At 42.4% G+C, this 17760-nt stretch overlaps 1 protein-coding gene across 1 annotated transcript; it reads left to right on the top strand.

Annotated features, from left to right (window-relative positions):
* Positions 1-4492: 4492 nt before the first annotated feature.
* LOC108766281 (uncharacterized) lies at positions 4493-6485 on the top strand. The gene is made up of 2 exons (XM_018515467.1): positions 4493-4693; positions 6273-6485. Exons 1-2 carry the CDS (start codon positions 4493-4495, stop codon positions 6483-6485), a joined length of 414 nt encoding a protein of 137 aa, XP_018370969.1.
* The last annotated feature ends 11275 nt before the right edge of the window (positions 6486-17760 follow it).

Here is a 17760-nt window from a genome sequence, read left to right as displayed (position 1 = left end):
TAAAGCGATACATTTTTTTTTGCCAGATTCGTTCATTTCGTGCAAAAACGTGTCGAGCAAGTCTAATTTGTGTATATAGAAGCAGAAAATCATTTACGTGTTCCTCTATGCCAACGATGTGACAGATTTTCTAATCTAATCATCAGCCACAGAAAACAGACACATGTGTGACCATGCACATTGACAGCGCCACATTTGCCTCTTGCGCCAAAAATTCCAAAAAGACATTATCCCCACCACTTCGTAGCGGCGACGACGACGACGTCGACGACAATGACGTTTCTTAATATAAAAAGTTTCAGATTCGTATATTTTGCGTCGCAACGTCGCAATATCTCCGCTCGTAGATCACGTAGAGAAAAAATAAAAACACTTTCATTATATATCCCGAGCGGTTGCAATCGATTGAGCATACTTAGAACTTGATCGGTTCAGCCCTTATTGAAATCCGATAATCTCGATCTGCCGCAACTCGCCGGCTCGCGTAAAGTAGCCACGATAGTGACGCTGCGCGTAGCTTAGCGCCGAGACACTACCAGTGTCTCCAGATTTTGTTTTAAATATAACTAATGCATCCGCGCGTGGACAAGCCTGACGCTAAAGAGCATTCTTTGCTGTAGCGAGACTGCCCAGGATTTATCTATGGCAGTCGGTGTATATAAAACAAAGTAAATCAAAAAGTGTTGCCGCGAGAAGATCGACATGATAAGTTCTGAGGCAGTTGCCTTTGTTGTGCATAGAGCATCCGGCTATCAAATGTTACCATTACTGAGATATTGAGCAGCGCCGCCCCCGTCGCCGCGGACTCCACGCCACCACTGAAATGCGTTGCGGGCCGTAGCCGCGAACCCCGCGCACACCCCAAAATGCGTCGCGGCACTATAACGCGGATAAGATATTTTGTCTAGGAGATAGGTGACTCATCATCCGGCTGCTAAACGAAGCGCCATCAATGAGGAGTAAATGATGAAATCATACTGCGTTTTTTCTTTCAAAGCCAGAAGCGTCATAACGATATTTACAATCTTTCTGTCGATGCGTTATGCCGCCCGTTGCAACTCATGTGCATCCTATACTTACGATCTTTTCTCTCATTGCAGCTTCCTGTGTGACTCCTTTTACTTATTTTTATACGCAAAATATATACATATACATAGTATATATTTTTTTATTTATATTGTACTTATTCGATTATATTCTAATAATGCTTTTAAAGTGAGCGCAGCGATATTATCAGACGCGATGATATCATCGATCGCGATGATGTTGTCGGCACATGTAATATAATACTACGAAGAAAGTAGGAAGGAAAAGAAGGAATAAATATCGCAAAGACGGAAGGAATGAATAATTTCAAACGATGAGACATACAGTTTAAATATTCTTTTATTTTCCATATACTATTATATATTATCATCCATAGCGTAACTAATAATTCACATTTAATATTCGAATTTTTATCATAAATCTTACGCTAGGTGTTTGCCACATCGTATTTGTTATGTAACGCGTCTCGCGATAACATGAATGTAATTCAATACAACAAAAATGCTACGTTTGTAATTTCGCAAGCGTCGATGGCTTTATTAGATTTATCGTAATCAAAGATTTTTCAAGGACATGCCACGACAAGTCACAACATGTCACAACATGTTTGGCGGTGACATTATCAATGTGATTTGATATGAATGCAACGTTGCCAAATAGTGTACATGCCACGTGACCAGATTTTTCACGAACATTGGACATGGTACGACATGTCACAACATGTTCGAATGGTGACATCATCATCAATGTAATATGATACAAATATCACGTGACCAAGTAAATGGTATAAAATGAGACGATTTAGACACACCGCGTCAACGCAACCGATAACATGGAGAGCGATTTGATAGAGGAAGCGGTCCAGCTGAATACTAGAAAAGAGTACGTCGCATGGGAACAACGATGCGACGAACTAATAGAATTTTTGGAAGAGCAGAGTCGTACCAAGCGTCCGCGCCTCGCCGTTGGACACAGACAATCCGTGGTGGCGAGGATCGCGAGGCTCGAGAGTTTGAAGTATTCGGTGCGTGGAAGATTCGTGCATGTGGGCGCCGGGTACGGACTTCGATGGCGCGAGATCGAAACAACATTCGAGAGTCGTATAGTGACAGGCGCGGTGATAAACTCTAATCACATCGAGCCATGGCGGTTTTTGGAAGACGCTGGCAATGTAGTGCTAGAGCGAGTGCGAGACGCTGCAGAAAGACACGGCAGTGTAAAAGTGAACACAGCGTTCAACGGCGACTTCGCGACGAAGGATAAATGTGCTAATAAAAGCATAATTACAAAGAACAGCGAGATATATAGATGCACCGATATACGCGAGTGGTACGAACGGCACGTCGTTGATCCTATCTTGGCATTGCTCGAAGAGTTCCAGGAACGCGACAGTGGGTGGGTGCTGTCGCGAATCCTCAATTTGACTGTTAACGTGAACAAACTGAATCCCATGCGCGCGGGATGTCACTTCGAGGTGCCGCGAGAAATTATGTTGAAGAAAGCGGTGGTCAGTGTGAAATCCATGGACAATGCGTGATCGGTGGTCGCCGCTCTATACCCAGCTAAAAGTCATGTGGATAGAAAATCGTCGTATCCGCATTATACAACAGTATTGAATCTCACAAACATTGAGTTTCCGATGACTTTAAAAGACATTTCAAAATTCGAACATTTAAACGTGGTGTCAATCAACTTGTACGGCATCGAGAATAAACAGATCCTTCCTCTACGGCTCACAGGCGACAAGAAGGAGAAGCACGTCAATCTCCTGTACCTGCAAGGTGTATCGTTCATAGTATACGCCGACCTGAAGTGCGTCTTACGGAAGACGGAACCCGACAAGGAAGATACGTTGTCGTACGAGTATCAGCGGCATGAAGTATTCAGCATAGGATACTATGCGATGCTCGTACGATAACTCGTTGTCATCATATCACTTCTGTCGCGTCGAAAACTGTATAGCATGGTTCGCGCGACAGCTCAATGATTTGGCACATCGCGTCAAAGATATTATATCCGCCAACGTGCCCATGGAAGCGTTATCTAAGTAGCAATGGGAGGCGTACCGCAGCGCGACGCGTTGTCATACTTGTGAGAAGCCGTTCGCGCCGGACGATACGCGGGTCCTCGATCATTGCCACTTAACCGGTAGATACCGCGGTCAAGCACATTCAAATTATAATCTTAATTATAAAAATTCATTTAATATTCCAGTTGTATTTCACAACTTGTCGGGGTACGACCCGCATTTTATAATTAAAGAAATAGCTACCGCCTACGACGGACATGTAGATATATTACCGATAACCAAAGAAAAATATTTCGTTCATGAAACATGTCGATAGCACCAAAGATAAAAACGAAAATCATTTTTTTTTAAATTGCATAAAATTAAGGTTTATTGATTCCTATAAGTTTCTAAGTGCAAGTCTCGATAAATTGGCGTCGTATCTCGACAAAGATAAATTAAAAATTGTACGTTCCGAATTTTCAATTTTGTCAGACGAAGAGTTTGAATTACTGACTCGTAAAGGTATGTTTCCGTACGAATACATTGACTGCGTTGAAAAACTGCAGGACACGCGCTTACCATTGCGAGGATTATTTTTCAGTTCATTGACGGGTGATACAGTATCCGAGAGCGATTACGCTCACACCGTGAACATATGGCAGCGATTCTCCATTCGAACGCTCGGCGAGTACAATGATCTGTACTTAAAAACCGATGTCTTGTTATTAGCCGACATATTCGAAAATTTCCGCAATAGTTGTGTCGCGAGTTTACGGTCTCGATCCCGCGCATTATTATAGACTGCCAGGTTTTACGTGGAACGTTATGGTAAAACATACTCGCGTAAGATTTGAGTTGCTCACCGACATTGATATGATCATGTTCATCGAGCATGGCATACGCGGTGGCCTCAGTCAGTGTTCCGGCAGATACGCGCAGGCTAATAACAAGTACATGCGTTCGTACGATTCATCGAAACCGTCGTCGTACCTTATCTACTACGATGTGAATAATCTGTACGGATGGGCGATATGTCAACCATTGCCGTACGCCGAATTTCGATGGGTCGAAGACGCTGTAAATTTTGACGTGAGCGCGATCTCTCAGGATTCGCCTACCGGTTATATTCTCGAGGTCGATCTCGAGTATCCGCAACATCTGCACGATCGGCACACTGACCTACCTTTCTGTCCAACGCGCGATAAACCGCCCGGCAAGCGCGAAGATAAACTTCTCGCAACGTTGTACGATAAGCAGCGTTATGTCATCCACTACCGCAACCTGCAGCAATGTACTCGTCACGGGCTTCGCGTAACAAAAATCCACCGGGTGCTACAATTCGCTCAATCTCCATGGCTCCGCGATTATATTGAACTTAATACACAATTTAGAACGCGCGCGAAAAACGATTTCGAAAAAAATTTGTATAAACTAATGAACAACGCGGTATTCGGCAAAACTATGGAGAATGTGCGCGATCGCGTTGATGTAAAATTACTGACAAAATGGGAAGGCAGATACGGTGCAGAGGCAATGATCTCGAAACCAAATTTCCATAGTCGAAGCGTCTCTTCGGAGAATCTGATCGCGATAGAATTGCGTAAGCTCGAGGTGAAATTCGACAAACCGATATACGTGGGCATGTGCATCCTCGATATATTGAAAATGTGTTTGTACGAATTTCACCACGAGTACATGACACAGGTGTTTCGCGAAAAATGCAAAATTATGTATACCGACATAGATAGCCTCATATATCACATAGTATGTGATGATGTGTACGACATCATTAAACATGATATAAATAGATTTGACACGAGTGATTACACGGTTGACAACGCGTACGGTATTCCGCTCGTAAATAAAAAAGTTCCAAGCCTTATGAAAGATGAGAACAACGGTGCCATCATGACCGAATTCATTGGACTTAGAGCGAAAATGTATGCCTTGCGTGTAGAAGGAAAGAAGGATACAAAAAAGGCTAAGGGCATCAAGAGCAACATTATAGCAACGTCTATAACGTTCGAGGATTCAAGCAGTGCTTGAACGACGCAATTGAAATAATGCGTAGACAGTCATGCATAAGATCAAAATTGCCCGAGGTGTACACCATATCGGAAACAAAAATCGCTCTAACTCCTCACGATGATAAGCAGTATATCGTACGAGGTTCCACCGACACGCTGCCATGGGGACATTACCGATGTAAATAAAACACATTTGTCTTGTATAATATATGTTTAATATGTATATAACATGTATGATATGTATAATATAATATAATATGTATATATATATATGTAAACATAATACGCGTATATGGTAATTATAATATGCGTAATAATATTTATATCTTGCATAATAAATATGTTTTACAACACATTGTCTTTATGTATCCACGAATTGTGCGAATTGTCAAATCCCAACCATTTCACGTAAACCTCGTTCCCTCTCTTGCGCAACACCTTTTCAACGAGATGCACGTCGGCGTTAGAGACGCTATGCAATTCGTATTCGTAGAATCCTCCAGCGATAGGCTCCCCGCGAGAATATTCCAGTAGATAAGTCACTGGATTAGTTTGCTGCACTTTGATAATTTTAAACACCTCCGTGGTCCAATTCGGTGTGTAACCTTTATCAAAGACTGTCTTGAATTTGCTTACGCGTACCGAATCACCCACTTTGTATCGCGCGGGTGTGGCAATCTTTACGCGATTGGAAACCGTAGTTAAGAGCTTGTCGGCGATGCGGGGTAACGTCGACGGGACGCACACCGATAGTTCGATGCTTGCGCGCGTTGTAATTTTTACGAGACGCGGCAGGATATCAATCCATTTATAATTTCCGTTGTGCGTAAATTGTTTCCACATATCGTTCTTCAATGTACGGTTGAACCGTTCGACGACCGACGCCTTCATTATGGAATACGTAGAATAATAGTTGATGTCGTGTTTTTTCAAGAGTTTCTGCACGTCCGAGTTGTAAAATTCCTTCCCTCCGTCAGTCTGCAAATTTTTCGGACATCTTTTATTGTCTCAAATTATCTTTGCGATCGCATTCGTCACTTGATGTCGTGTTTTTTCAAGAGTTTCTGCACGTCCGAGTTGTAAAATTCCTTCCCTCCGTCAGTCTGCAAATTTTTCGGATATCTTTTATTGTCTCAAATTATCTTTGCGATCGCATTCGTCACATCATTTCCACTCTTGGCTTTAAGCGGCACGGCCCATGCGTGCTTACTCAGCACGTCGATAATGGTGAGAATATAGAGGTAACCTCTGTTGAATCGTGTATATGGACGCATCTCGACCACATCCGCCTGCCACAGGTCGTCGTATCCGTGTACTATGACGTATCTTCGCGGGAAATTTCTTCTCGTCGGAGCGTGCACTTCATTAACCAGCTGTCGTTTCTCAGACATTATGAATAATTATTCGGCACGATGCACTTCTCGAATTGTCTTTTCAAATTCTTTTAGCAAAACCTGCTAAAATTTTGTAAGGCTGCAATCTTCCTTTCGATTTCGTTCAGACGATCCTTCAAATTTTGAACACTCTGCTGCACGTGTTGTTTGCTGCGTCAGTATCATCTACCGGTAGCGCTACTCGTCGAATTTTGCGCGACTTAGCAAAGAGGGTTATCGCACGTAATTTCTCAGCAATCCACACCACTGATAGTGCTTCCACCTCGAAGCGATAGTCCAAACTTGTTGATCGGCATTGCGATGTCGACTGAACGATGTGTGTAGAACGAAGTTAATTTATAATCAGACCGGCTTCGCGAAGCTCTTCGATAATCGACAAAATCTCGTTGTTGTGACTATTGTGACCAGCCCGCCGCGAGGCCTCGAGCAATCGCAAACGATCTACAATTTCGTTGGGATCGACCCATTGGATATAGTCGATCTTGTTATCGTTTAGTATCATTGTACGCGGTAAATTCGCTCTTTTGTTTATTCCCGTTCCAACTTTTTTATCCGAAACCAATGGCGCTATTATGTTCTTATACTTGTATCCCTTACTACCCATTACTTTATTACTCGGACTATGACCGTGTCTGTGAGCGTTTGTCGTCAGCAGAATGCTTCTGTAGGTGTTTTATATCTTTTCCCATCTATAATTATATTATCGTTTTTGTGCAAGGTGATTTCTTTCTTATCACTCAGGACTGCTTTCATATATTTCTGTCCTAACGGACCATAGTTTGTTTGTAACTTTTCTTGACCTTCGGATGTTTGAAGTAGGTGTCGAATAGATGTCACGAGCTGTTCATCAGTAACCTCGAAAATTTCTTCGACGGAGGGAACATGGTCGAACTCATGCGGCTGTATTATTTCAGACGTTTCGTTCAAAGCGGGTACTACGGTTTTCGATCAATTCAACATTGATTTTACAGGCGTGGAAGCCTGTATAGGATTGTCGTACAAAGCACTCGGTCGTTTCCTTTTGGGTTTTGGTTCCTCGTCTTCCCCTGAAAAGATTGTTTCAGTCATGATAGGATCTTTGGAGGAATCAGCGGTGTTTTCGACAATCTGTTTCAGCGGGTCGATAATAGGTTTGAAGTGCCTCTCCAATGCGATGCCCTCCTCCATTTTACCAGTCTTCAAAGCGCGGTACTTTTTGCGAATCGAATCACTCGTTTTCGCAATCTCGTTAGCTACTTTCTCACGGTTTTTGCTGTTGTCCATGTCAACGTATCGATATCAACTGATTACCATACATCACGGTATCGCAAAGTCATTAAATCCTTTTCTGTATCGCCCATCGGTAAGCGCACTGTCCTTGTCAATTACTAGAAACCCATACTTTTGCTGCCAACATTTACGACATAAATCGCAGAAATTTTCGTACGGCATGTCGGTATTCACGTGATCGTTATACACGCGTTTCAGATTGGTACCATCCTGTTTGAATAGAATCAGCAGATTTGCATTGTCGCGTATAAGATGCTTCGGTATCTTTGCGTACGTCTGACAGAGACAGAAGCAGTCAACGTCTGCAAGTCGTCCTATTGCAAAGTACTCTCTTATCGCGTCCTGCTTGTCGCATGCCAAATCATCAAAAATAAAGATGGAATTCGGAAGCGCCTCGCTCGGTGGAATGACGTCGCTGTTATTGGAGAACGTAAAATACACAATTTCTTCGATCGGAGCTAGCAGATTCGCCAGGTACCGATATTTCCGCTGTTGTAACGATTTCGAGTACACGTACACGTTCTCGAATCTTACGCCGTGCGGACTTTCCAATAGGCTTATCAACACGTTCGTCTTGCTGCAATTTGACGGTCCGCAGACGATCGCGCATATAGAGGCCGGTAGCACGTTGCCATGCTTATGCGTCTCTTTACCGGTTTGTACTTTACCGTCGAGATTCGTCACTTTAATCATCCGTGATTGGCGCACGAACCGCATATTTCCTGCTTCCACAAAATACTGAAAACGATATCGCGAGCGGGCCTATTTATAGAGCAGCGTAAAGCGAAATCGTTCAGTAATTAAAATGTTTCTCGCCGTGTCAGACGATCTGCAGAGTTTAACTTTAAAAGAGCTGGAATACATACCGAAATTGTACTGCTGCGTGAGTTTGAAAATAGCATAGATCTGTTGTGGGACAGATTACCCGAGCATATACGAGTAGATTCGGAGGTACAGCGATACCGTCGGTGTCTGAAGCATTACAATTTGCTGGCTCATCAAACGCATATCGAAGGTCTGGCGCCTTTGATAAAAAATTGTAGCGAATGCCGTCGAGAGCCTTGCTAAATCGTGCGATAAATGCGCTTCCCTTCGAACTACATATTCCCGGATATTAGTTTTGCGGTCCGGGAACGCGATTGGAAAAGCGATTGGCCAGAGGTGATCGAGGTATCAATTCATTGGCTGCTGCGTGTCGCGAGCATGATATAGCGTATTCGCACAGCAACGATCTCGCTGAACTACACGCGACTGACAATATACTCGCTGAGAAGGCGCGGAAACGCATTACCGCGAGTGATTCAACTCTCAGAGAGAGAGAGCCGCAGTCACAGCCGTTTGGGCAGCTATGAAGGCCAAAACAAAGATTGGTATCGGCTTGAAAAGAAAGAAGAAGAAGAAGATTCTTCCAACAGCGGAACGCGGCGGCGTCCTGCCGTTCTACCGCTGCTTGGCGTTCTCGGGTCATTGATTGGCGGGACGGCGGGAGTTGCCAAGGCCGTAAACGATAGCAAAACAGCGCAGCGTCAGCTGGAAGATCTGCAACGTCATAATCACGTCATGGAAGGCCGCGGCGTTTATCTCGCTCCCTACAAGCGAGGACAAGGTGTCGCGCGTAAAAAAAAAACGTCGATGTAACGTTAAAAATGCCGAGAGGAGTAACTACCGATGTGCATTTGCAACTTGCAAACCGTATGCGCATTCCGTATTTTAGAGGTGTCTTTATGCATACTGCATTACCGGTCGAAGGAGTACGTCAAAACGAGAGCAGTATTGTAAATCTTGACAATGCTGTGGGACCCGGTACGCATTGGGTGGCGTACGCGAAAAAAGTGAATATTGTCATATACTTTGACAGTTTCGGCAATCTGCGGCCGCCGAAGGAACTCGAACGATATCTGACAAACAGTGTAATCGAGTACAATCGCGCGCCTTATCAGCGTTACAAGCAGAACAATTGTAGGCAGCTTTGTCTATAGTTTCTGCGGTCGGTTAATAAGCAATTTAAGGACCGACATTGCGCTGTTTAACTCAATGCTCGTTTGAAACATGTCGCTGAAGTTTACGTTGAGTGGCAAGAGTAACATCCTTACCGTGAGCTACTTTCCGGCGGTAGATTTGGGTGATGGTGATTACGAACTCGGTCTGACGGACTTTGAAACGTACTATACACTACCCAATGTAAATTCGACAAACAACAAGTTTTATTATGACGACGAGGAAATTGTCATTCCCGAAGGATCGTACGAACTGCGCGATATAGAGCGGTACCTGAAGCGCGAAATTTTACATTCTCGCGACGGGAAGGGCAAGGAGGATGAAGAATTCCCGCTGATATTTCGCGCCAACAACAATATGGTGAGCAGCGAAATTAAATGCGCCTATCGGATAAATTTTACAAAACCTCGCAACATTGGCTCGCTGCTAAGCTTTTCGTTGAATCGCGTGCTGGAGCCGCGACAGTGGCACGAGTCGGACGTGCCGATAAATATCATCAACGTAAACATCATTCGTATCGAGTGTAACGTGACCGTGTGTGCATACAGCAACGACAGATGCGTGCACACGATACACGAGTTTTCACCGAGTGTACCGCCAGGATATAAGATATCGGAAAGACATACGCAGATCATTTACCTTCCGATCGTTGTACGGAGCATTACGGATCTGACGATTCGCGTGGTGGATCAAGACGGTCGATTGCTTGATTTTCGCGGGGAGGAGATCACCGTTAGATGGCACGTACGACGACGTTAACGTGATATGTTTGTGTTGAACGAACAGCCGAAACAAACGAGAGATGGTTGATATCTTGAATATTATCGGCGAGCCGATCTTTGACGACTGCATCGTCAAGATTGAGACTCACACGTACAATCCGTACGCCAACACTACGTTTGGACATAGCGACGAGATACGGATACCCATACAGCAGCAGGATTTGTACACATTGCCGTGCGACAGTTTTCTTTACGTCGAAGGAAGATTGACTGTGATGAAGAAAAACGACCAGATGTCGTTGACGCTTGGAAATAATTGCGTGGCGTTCATGTTTGATGAAATTCGATATGAACTCAACGGTGTGGAGATTGACCGTAACAGAAACGTTGGAATTACCAGTACCATCAAGAACTATGTATCGATGGCGTACGACAAAGCTTTGATTGCACTGAACGCTGGATAGAACTCTAGATCCGATACAGAGGAAGGATATTTTAATTTTTGCGTGCCGCTCAACATGCTGTTGGGCTTTTGCGAAGATTACAAACGCGTAGTCGTCAACGCTCGCCACGAATTGATTTTGATACGAGCGCGCAACGATTACAATTGCTTGGTGGCAAATCCTGCGACGGAGCCAGAGATTGAATTATTCAAAGTGCAGTGGCGAATGCCTCGCGTTGCGTTAAACGAAATCAATAAATTATCAATGCTGCGAGAATTGGAAAGTGGTCGTTATCTAAGCATGAGTTTTCGCTCGTGGGATCTGTACGAGTATCCTTTGTTGCAGAATACGACCAAGCATTCATGGGCCGTTAAAACGGCGACTCATCTTAAGAATCCGCGTTACCTTATCTTTGCCCTGCAGACCAGCTGAAAGAATATCATGTCACAAGATGTTTGCCTGTTTGACGATTGTAATTTGAGTAACGTGAAAGTATATCTAAATTCAGAATTTTATCCGTACGACGATTTAAATCTGGATTTTGGCAAAAAGAGATACGCAGTCCTGTTTGATATGTACGCGCGTTTTTGTAAAACATATTATGGAATCGATTGCTTTGAAACGCTACTCACCGTGCTTTCGTTTATCGAGAAAGGGCCATTTACGGTCATTGATTGCTCGCGACAAAACGACTCCATCAAGAGCGCCACTGTGGATGTACGTATAGAATTTGACTGCAAAGAGAATGTTCCTGCCAATACTACTGCCTATTGTCTCATCATAACACGATCGTGTAATCGAATATTGCCTGCTGTCTAATGTAGTGCGCAAAATCATGTAATTCGCAACGTCAGCAAGTATTGAGAATATGAAAGAATGGAAAACCGGGGATGCAGTCTCGAAAAATTACTCGTCATGGCCATACCAACATTTGTGGATCTGCAAGAATTCATCGTTAACAAAAAATTTATCGTGAAGGAAGTAGCAGTGCTGAGAAAGGGAAACATTCTCACACACTAGATTTTTTCACATCCTATGCCATGGCATTTTCTGACGAGATTCGACAAATCTTGCGTTTCTTGGGTGTGTTTATCACCATGGATTGCGGTAGGATGACAGGATGGTCCCTTACAGCATAGCGAGACGTTTAATTACGGAAGCCGTGTTAGAAGAAGATGAAGTTCTCTTATATGTCAAGGGATATGAAAAACGTGGATGGCTAGCTGATATGCTCGACACTGATGATATCATCGTCGAAACTCTGGATGCGCATTATAAAGATGTATAATCGCTACGTAATCTAGATGATTGTAATACTATACGATGTGGAAGACACGCAAAGAATTGCGCTTTATAAAATGTATTTAAGATATTTAACTGGTGGTCGCGACACCAGGAAGAATTGTAAGATTTTTAAATAAATGTATGTTATCTTACATTAATATGTTTATTTCTATTACCCTTATACCTGTAGACATTTAATATAGCAGATAGATGTTGAAATGAACTGATAGCGGTTCAATATCAGTTCGACAGCTGTTTACAGTGAACCTATAGCTGTTTGAAAGCTGTTTATAGCTGTTAAATATCAGTCCGATAGCTGTTTACAGCGTACCGATGGCTGTTTATAGTGGTTTGATAACAGTTCGATATCGATTCGATAGCAGTTCGACAGTCGTTTGATAATCCTTCGATAGCAGTTTGATAGAGGTTTGATAGCTGTTTATAGCTGTTGAATATCAGTCTGATAGCTGTTTGATGGCGGTTTGATATGAGTTTAATTTCGCTTCAATGCAAAGAATGGATAAAAGAAATGCTGATGTAGTGTAATCTTTCGAGCGCGAGATATACCTTTGGCCGAGACATTGTACTTTCGTCGCTGATATAAAACGTTGGTAATATATGTGTAGGGAATAGTTAGATAGCGGTAGCGTCACATAGACAGGCGGCGCTGACGCTCGAGAACAAGGAATAGAGACGACGTTATGGCAGATTAGAACGAACGATGTACGTGACTCGAAGATAGAGACTCATGTGTATTTTTCTCAACATTAAAATTTCCTTATTTTTCCGACAAGATATCTTTCTCTTTTTTCTACTGGACAAATCCCTATAAATATTGGGGGCTCGAGCCGGGATCCGACCGAAAAAACGAGAGAGTCGAGCGTGCCACTGCTTTTACGACGAGAAATTTGCCCTTCGTATTGAGGTTAGACTGACGAAAGTGAGAGCCTGGTCTAAGGTAAAGACGATTGAGATTATTAAGACGATGGAGAAGCTCGAACAAATAAAGGTAATAGCCAATAATCTTAAGACGGGCCCTACGAAGGCTGTAAAAGCGCTACATAAATTAGTTTTCGAGCGGGAAGGAGATCGCGGTAATCGTAAACGCCTTCGCGAATTCGGCGGGTTTGCATTCGCTAGCGGATCGGTAGAATATAAGAATAAACTAACGTATGTGGACACGTATCTTGGATGGGGAGATCTGGTAGCAATCTGTAATATTTTGGCGGTCGACTACGCAGGCACAAAGAAGGAGCTAGGCCAACGAATCTGTGACTACTTGATGGACTTTGACTCGCTTGACGACGCGAACGACGAGAGGAGAGACGCCGAAGAAGATGCCATAGGTGACGATAATGACGGTAACGACGGTAACGACGGTAACGACGGTAACGACGGTAACGACGGTAACGATGGTAACGATGGTAACGATGATGACAATGAAGTTAGAGAGGTTAACGATGATGAAGACGAAGACGAAGCAAGCAACGAAGACGAGGATGACAGGCAGCCAGATAGGATTATGAGTTCAACGAGAAATAAATTCACGATGACATTTAAAGATGTGGAGGACTCAATAAGATCATTTAGCGGGGACGAAAAATACCCAGTGACACATTGGATTTCGGATTTTGAGGAGGCAGCCGAACTTTATTGTTGGACGGACATACAAAAGTTGATTGAATTCGCTGAGAAATCGTTGCGAGGACTAGCTAGATTGCACATCAAAGGAGAACGAGGTTTGACCTCATGGAAAAAATTAAAAAGAGCACTCCAAGACGAATTTAGTGACAGGATGAACAGCGCGGAATTACATCGACAAATGGACAAGAGGAAGATGAAAAAAAGACGAATCGGTACGAGCATACTTTCTGGCTATGAAAGAAATAGCATCAAGAGATGAGATAGAAGAAGAAGCGTTATTCCAATATGTTATTGACGGTATAGAAGATCAAGCAGCAAATAAAAGTGTTCTGTATGGAGCTAAAAATACAAAGGAATTCAAAGAAAAACTGAAAGCATACGAAAAAATAAAGACGAGGAATACAGTTACGAGTAAGGCATCGAATGTCACTGCAAGTAAAAAGACAGTGAAATCGATAGAAGAGATTCGTTGCTTTAACTGTGGTGAAATAGGCCACAAATCAATGACGTGCGATAACAAGAGCAAGGGTTCCAAATGCTTCAGGTGCAACGAATTTGGACACAAGTCACTCGATTGTAAGAAGAAAAAATCAAAGAAGTCGAAGGAGGATGCTGAAGAGGACACGAAGAAGTCTGAATCCGTACACAGTCTTAACGCTCCTAAAAGCATGTACAAGACGATAGAGATCAAGGACAAGAAATTTAATGCCCTAATTGATACTGGCAGCCAATTTAATATTATAAACCGAAGTTCGTATAAGAAGATAGGCGCACCAGTATTAACAAATCCACATTGCTTTTCTCCGGATTCGGTGGAAATAAAGTAGCGCCGATAGGATGTTTTGACGACGTCATGACCATTGACGACGAACGTTTTCAAGTGAAGATTTATGTTGTAGCAGATGAAGCAATGATGATGGAAGCTGTCGTTGGAAATGAGTTACTATCACAAGCCGAAGTTAATATAACTCATAACGACATTGTCATCTCCAAAGTACATGAAACGTTAAATAACATCATTTCTCCGAATTACGCTATTATATCAGAAGCACCTTCTATAGGACATGAAATTTGCAAGGAAAAAAGAAAGGAGGTAAAGAACCTGTTAGATAGCTATGAACCAAGAAAAGTCAAGAAGTCCGATGTTGAAATGACAATCACGTTGAACGAAGACCAGAAGATCTCTGCACGACCACGACGGTTGCCATTCCCTGAAAGAAAAATTGTGGCTGAGCAAGTAGACCAATGGATTGATGAAGGCATCATCGAACCGTGTTCATCAGAATATTCCAGTCCGGTAGTGATGACTAAGAAAAAAGATGGAACACCACGTATTTGCATAGACTACCGTGCAATTAACAGGCTAATAATGAAAGATCGCTACCCCTTATCTTTGATAGAAGATATTCTAGATCGCCTACAAGAGGCTCGCGTGTACAGCTCTTTAGACTTGAGAAATGGTTTCTTTCACGTTTCAGTGAACAAGAATAGTCAGAAGTATACTGCATTCGTGACGCATGCAGGGCAATACCAATTTCGAAAAGTACCTTTTGGCCTATGCAATTCGCCAGCTGTTTTTCAGCGTTTTATCAATGACATCTTTCACGACTTGACAATCCAAGGAATTGCATTGCCCTACATCGATGACTTGATAATACCAGCGAAAAATGAAGAAGAAGCCATCGAGAGACTGAAATTGGTACTGAAGAGAGTAGAAGAATATGGCTTAGAAATTAATAAAAGGAAGTGCAAATTGCTGGAACGACGCATCGAATTCTTGGGACACGTCATAGAAAACGGAAAACTATATCCTTCACCAGAAAAGATAAAAGCAGTTCTGAAGTTCCCAGAACCGAAGACGGTTATACAAATACAGAGCTTCCTCGGCCTAACAGGCTACTTCCGAAAATTCATCCCTCACTATTCCAGGATTGCTAAACCGTTGACCGATTTATTGAAGAAGAAGCAAGTTTTTCAGTTTGAAACAGAAGAGGTCGAAGCATTTAAAAAGCTAAAGCAATGCTTAATCGAAGAGCCAGTCCTGAGCATTTATAATCAAGATTATAAGACGGAAGTACACACAGATGCCAGCCAGAGTGGCTACGGAGCTGTGTTGTTGCAAGAACTCCCAGAAGACGGTAAATTACATCCCGTCTACTTTATGAGTAAAAAGACGTCCATGTGCTGTTGCGAAATCACTATTACGTGTTGATTGTGTAATTTATAATTTATTCTAATAATAATAGGGTTTTAATTAGATCGCGCGTTTTATCCTACTGCGGGGGTCGCGAGATTTGTATTGGCGCGTTTGGCTATCGTGTATCGCAGCCCGTTGCGGCGGGGGTTGCATTTGTTTCCTGCGCCTTTTTTCATCATAAGTTTCTTGTATCGTTCCGGATCCTTCTATTCTTTGTGCGCGTGGAATTTGATGTTTATTTAAGGCATTTTTTAAGTTATGTGCTCTTTGGTTTTATCCGCGATGATTTTGTTCGTATTCAGGGGCCTTTTGTGACCGGTTGGTGCATTCGGGATTGCACGGCGATGCATTGCATTGGTGTTATGCACTTTTATTAATTTTCCGTGGTTCTGCGGGTTTTCCCTGCAGCTGCGTCAAGGTTGGTTGTTATCTTTAATTATTCTTTATCCCGTAGTATCGATGGTTTGTTGTTAAAATGCATTCTTGCATTGGTTTTAGTATTTATACTTTGGCGCAGGCGCGGTACGCGCTGCGTTTAATCACGACGGTTTCGGTGGCTTGGCCTATAGCTGAACGTGATTGTAGTAGGCACGTATTGTATCGTTCGCTATACTCCGTGCTCGCGCTCGCTTGGTAAACGGACGGAGCGCTATATTATAGGCGCACCGGACGTTACAATAATTGATAGATTAAATCAATTAACAGATTAAATAAGAGGGGAGGATCCCGTTTGCCTACAATCCCGATTGCACACACCACTCAGCTGGTGCCTAGTAATTTTTCACTGCTTTACCAATAAGAATATTTTATTTTTAAATTAGCCAATTAGCAACGCATGTGTGCAACATGCAATGTGTGCAATCGGAGCCTTCCTAAATAAGAGTCGGATATTTAAAGTTGTCATCTAATACTCATTAAATATAATTAAATTGATAATTTGTTGTCCAATCATGAAAGATGTAAAGAAATGGAGAAGATCTAATATAATTGATCATAATGGCTGCGTTCAGCAGAAAAAGCAGCTTTGCAACTGTTGTAAAATTCTTGAATATGATTGGTTTATACATTTAGATCCAATGAGGAACTAAGAGCAAGACCAATCATATCGAAGAATTCTACAACAGTTGCAAAGCTGCTTTCTCTGCTGAACGCAGCCAATATAAATTTTGAAACGCTTTTGATATAATATTTGATGATGTGGTGGTCTTGTTATTCACGCCATTATTAGTCCAGATTCTAAGGAAGAATAGACATTATTAAAATAAGTTGTAAAGTTATTTTAGAATTTGGAAATTTCATGTTTACACAACGATTAATAATTCAATTGCAATGGATTAATAAAGGCGTGAATATTAAAAGCGTTTCGAGATTTTTATATTATGGATGCTGTCGAGTTTCTACTACAAATGCTTTGAAGTATTTTTTTGATTGGTCAATTCTTATAATTCTTTCTTTTAATTGGTCAATCAAACTCTTCAAAGCATTTGTAGTGGCAACTCGACCGCTTCCTATGACCAATTATATTATATCTTCTGACACGATCGTATAGTAATTACACAGGCCTGCATGGTTTTGTTGATTGGGATTTAACTATGTTTTCTTACGTAATTTTTCGCGCTGAATCCGAATCCGGCGGCAGAATTGCTCTATCACGTCAGGGCACCTATTATGGAAATGTTCGGAATGGATTCCGATCGGAATTATTCCGTTTTTCCCTAGATATT

This window comes from Trachymyrmex cornetzi, unplaced genomic scaffold (genome assembly GCF_001594075.2).
Source record: "Trachymyrmex cornetzi isolate Tcor2-1 unplaced genomic scaffold, Tcor1.1 scaffold1177, whole genome shotgun sequence".
NCBI lineage: Eukaryota > Metazoa > Arthropoda > Insecta > Hymenoptera > Formicidae > Trachymyrmex > Trachymyrmex cornetzi.
This window is presented reverse-complemented; position numbering and strand designations above follow the sequence as displayed.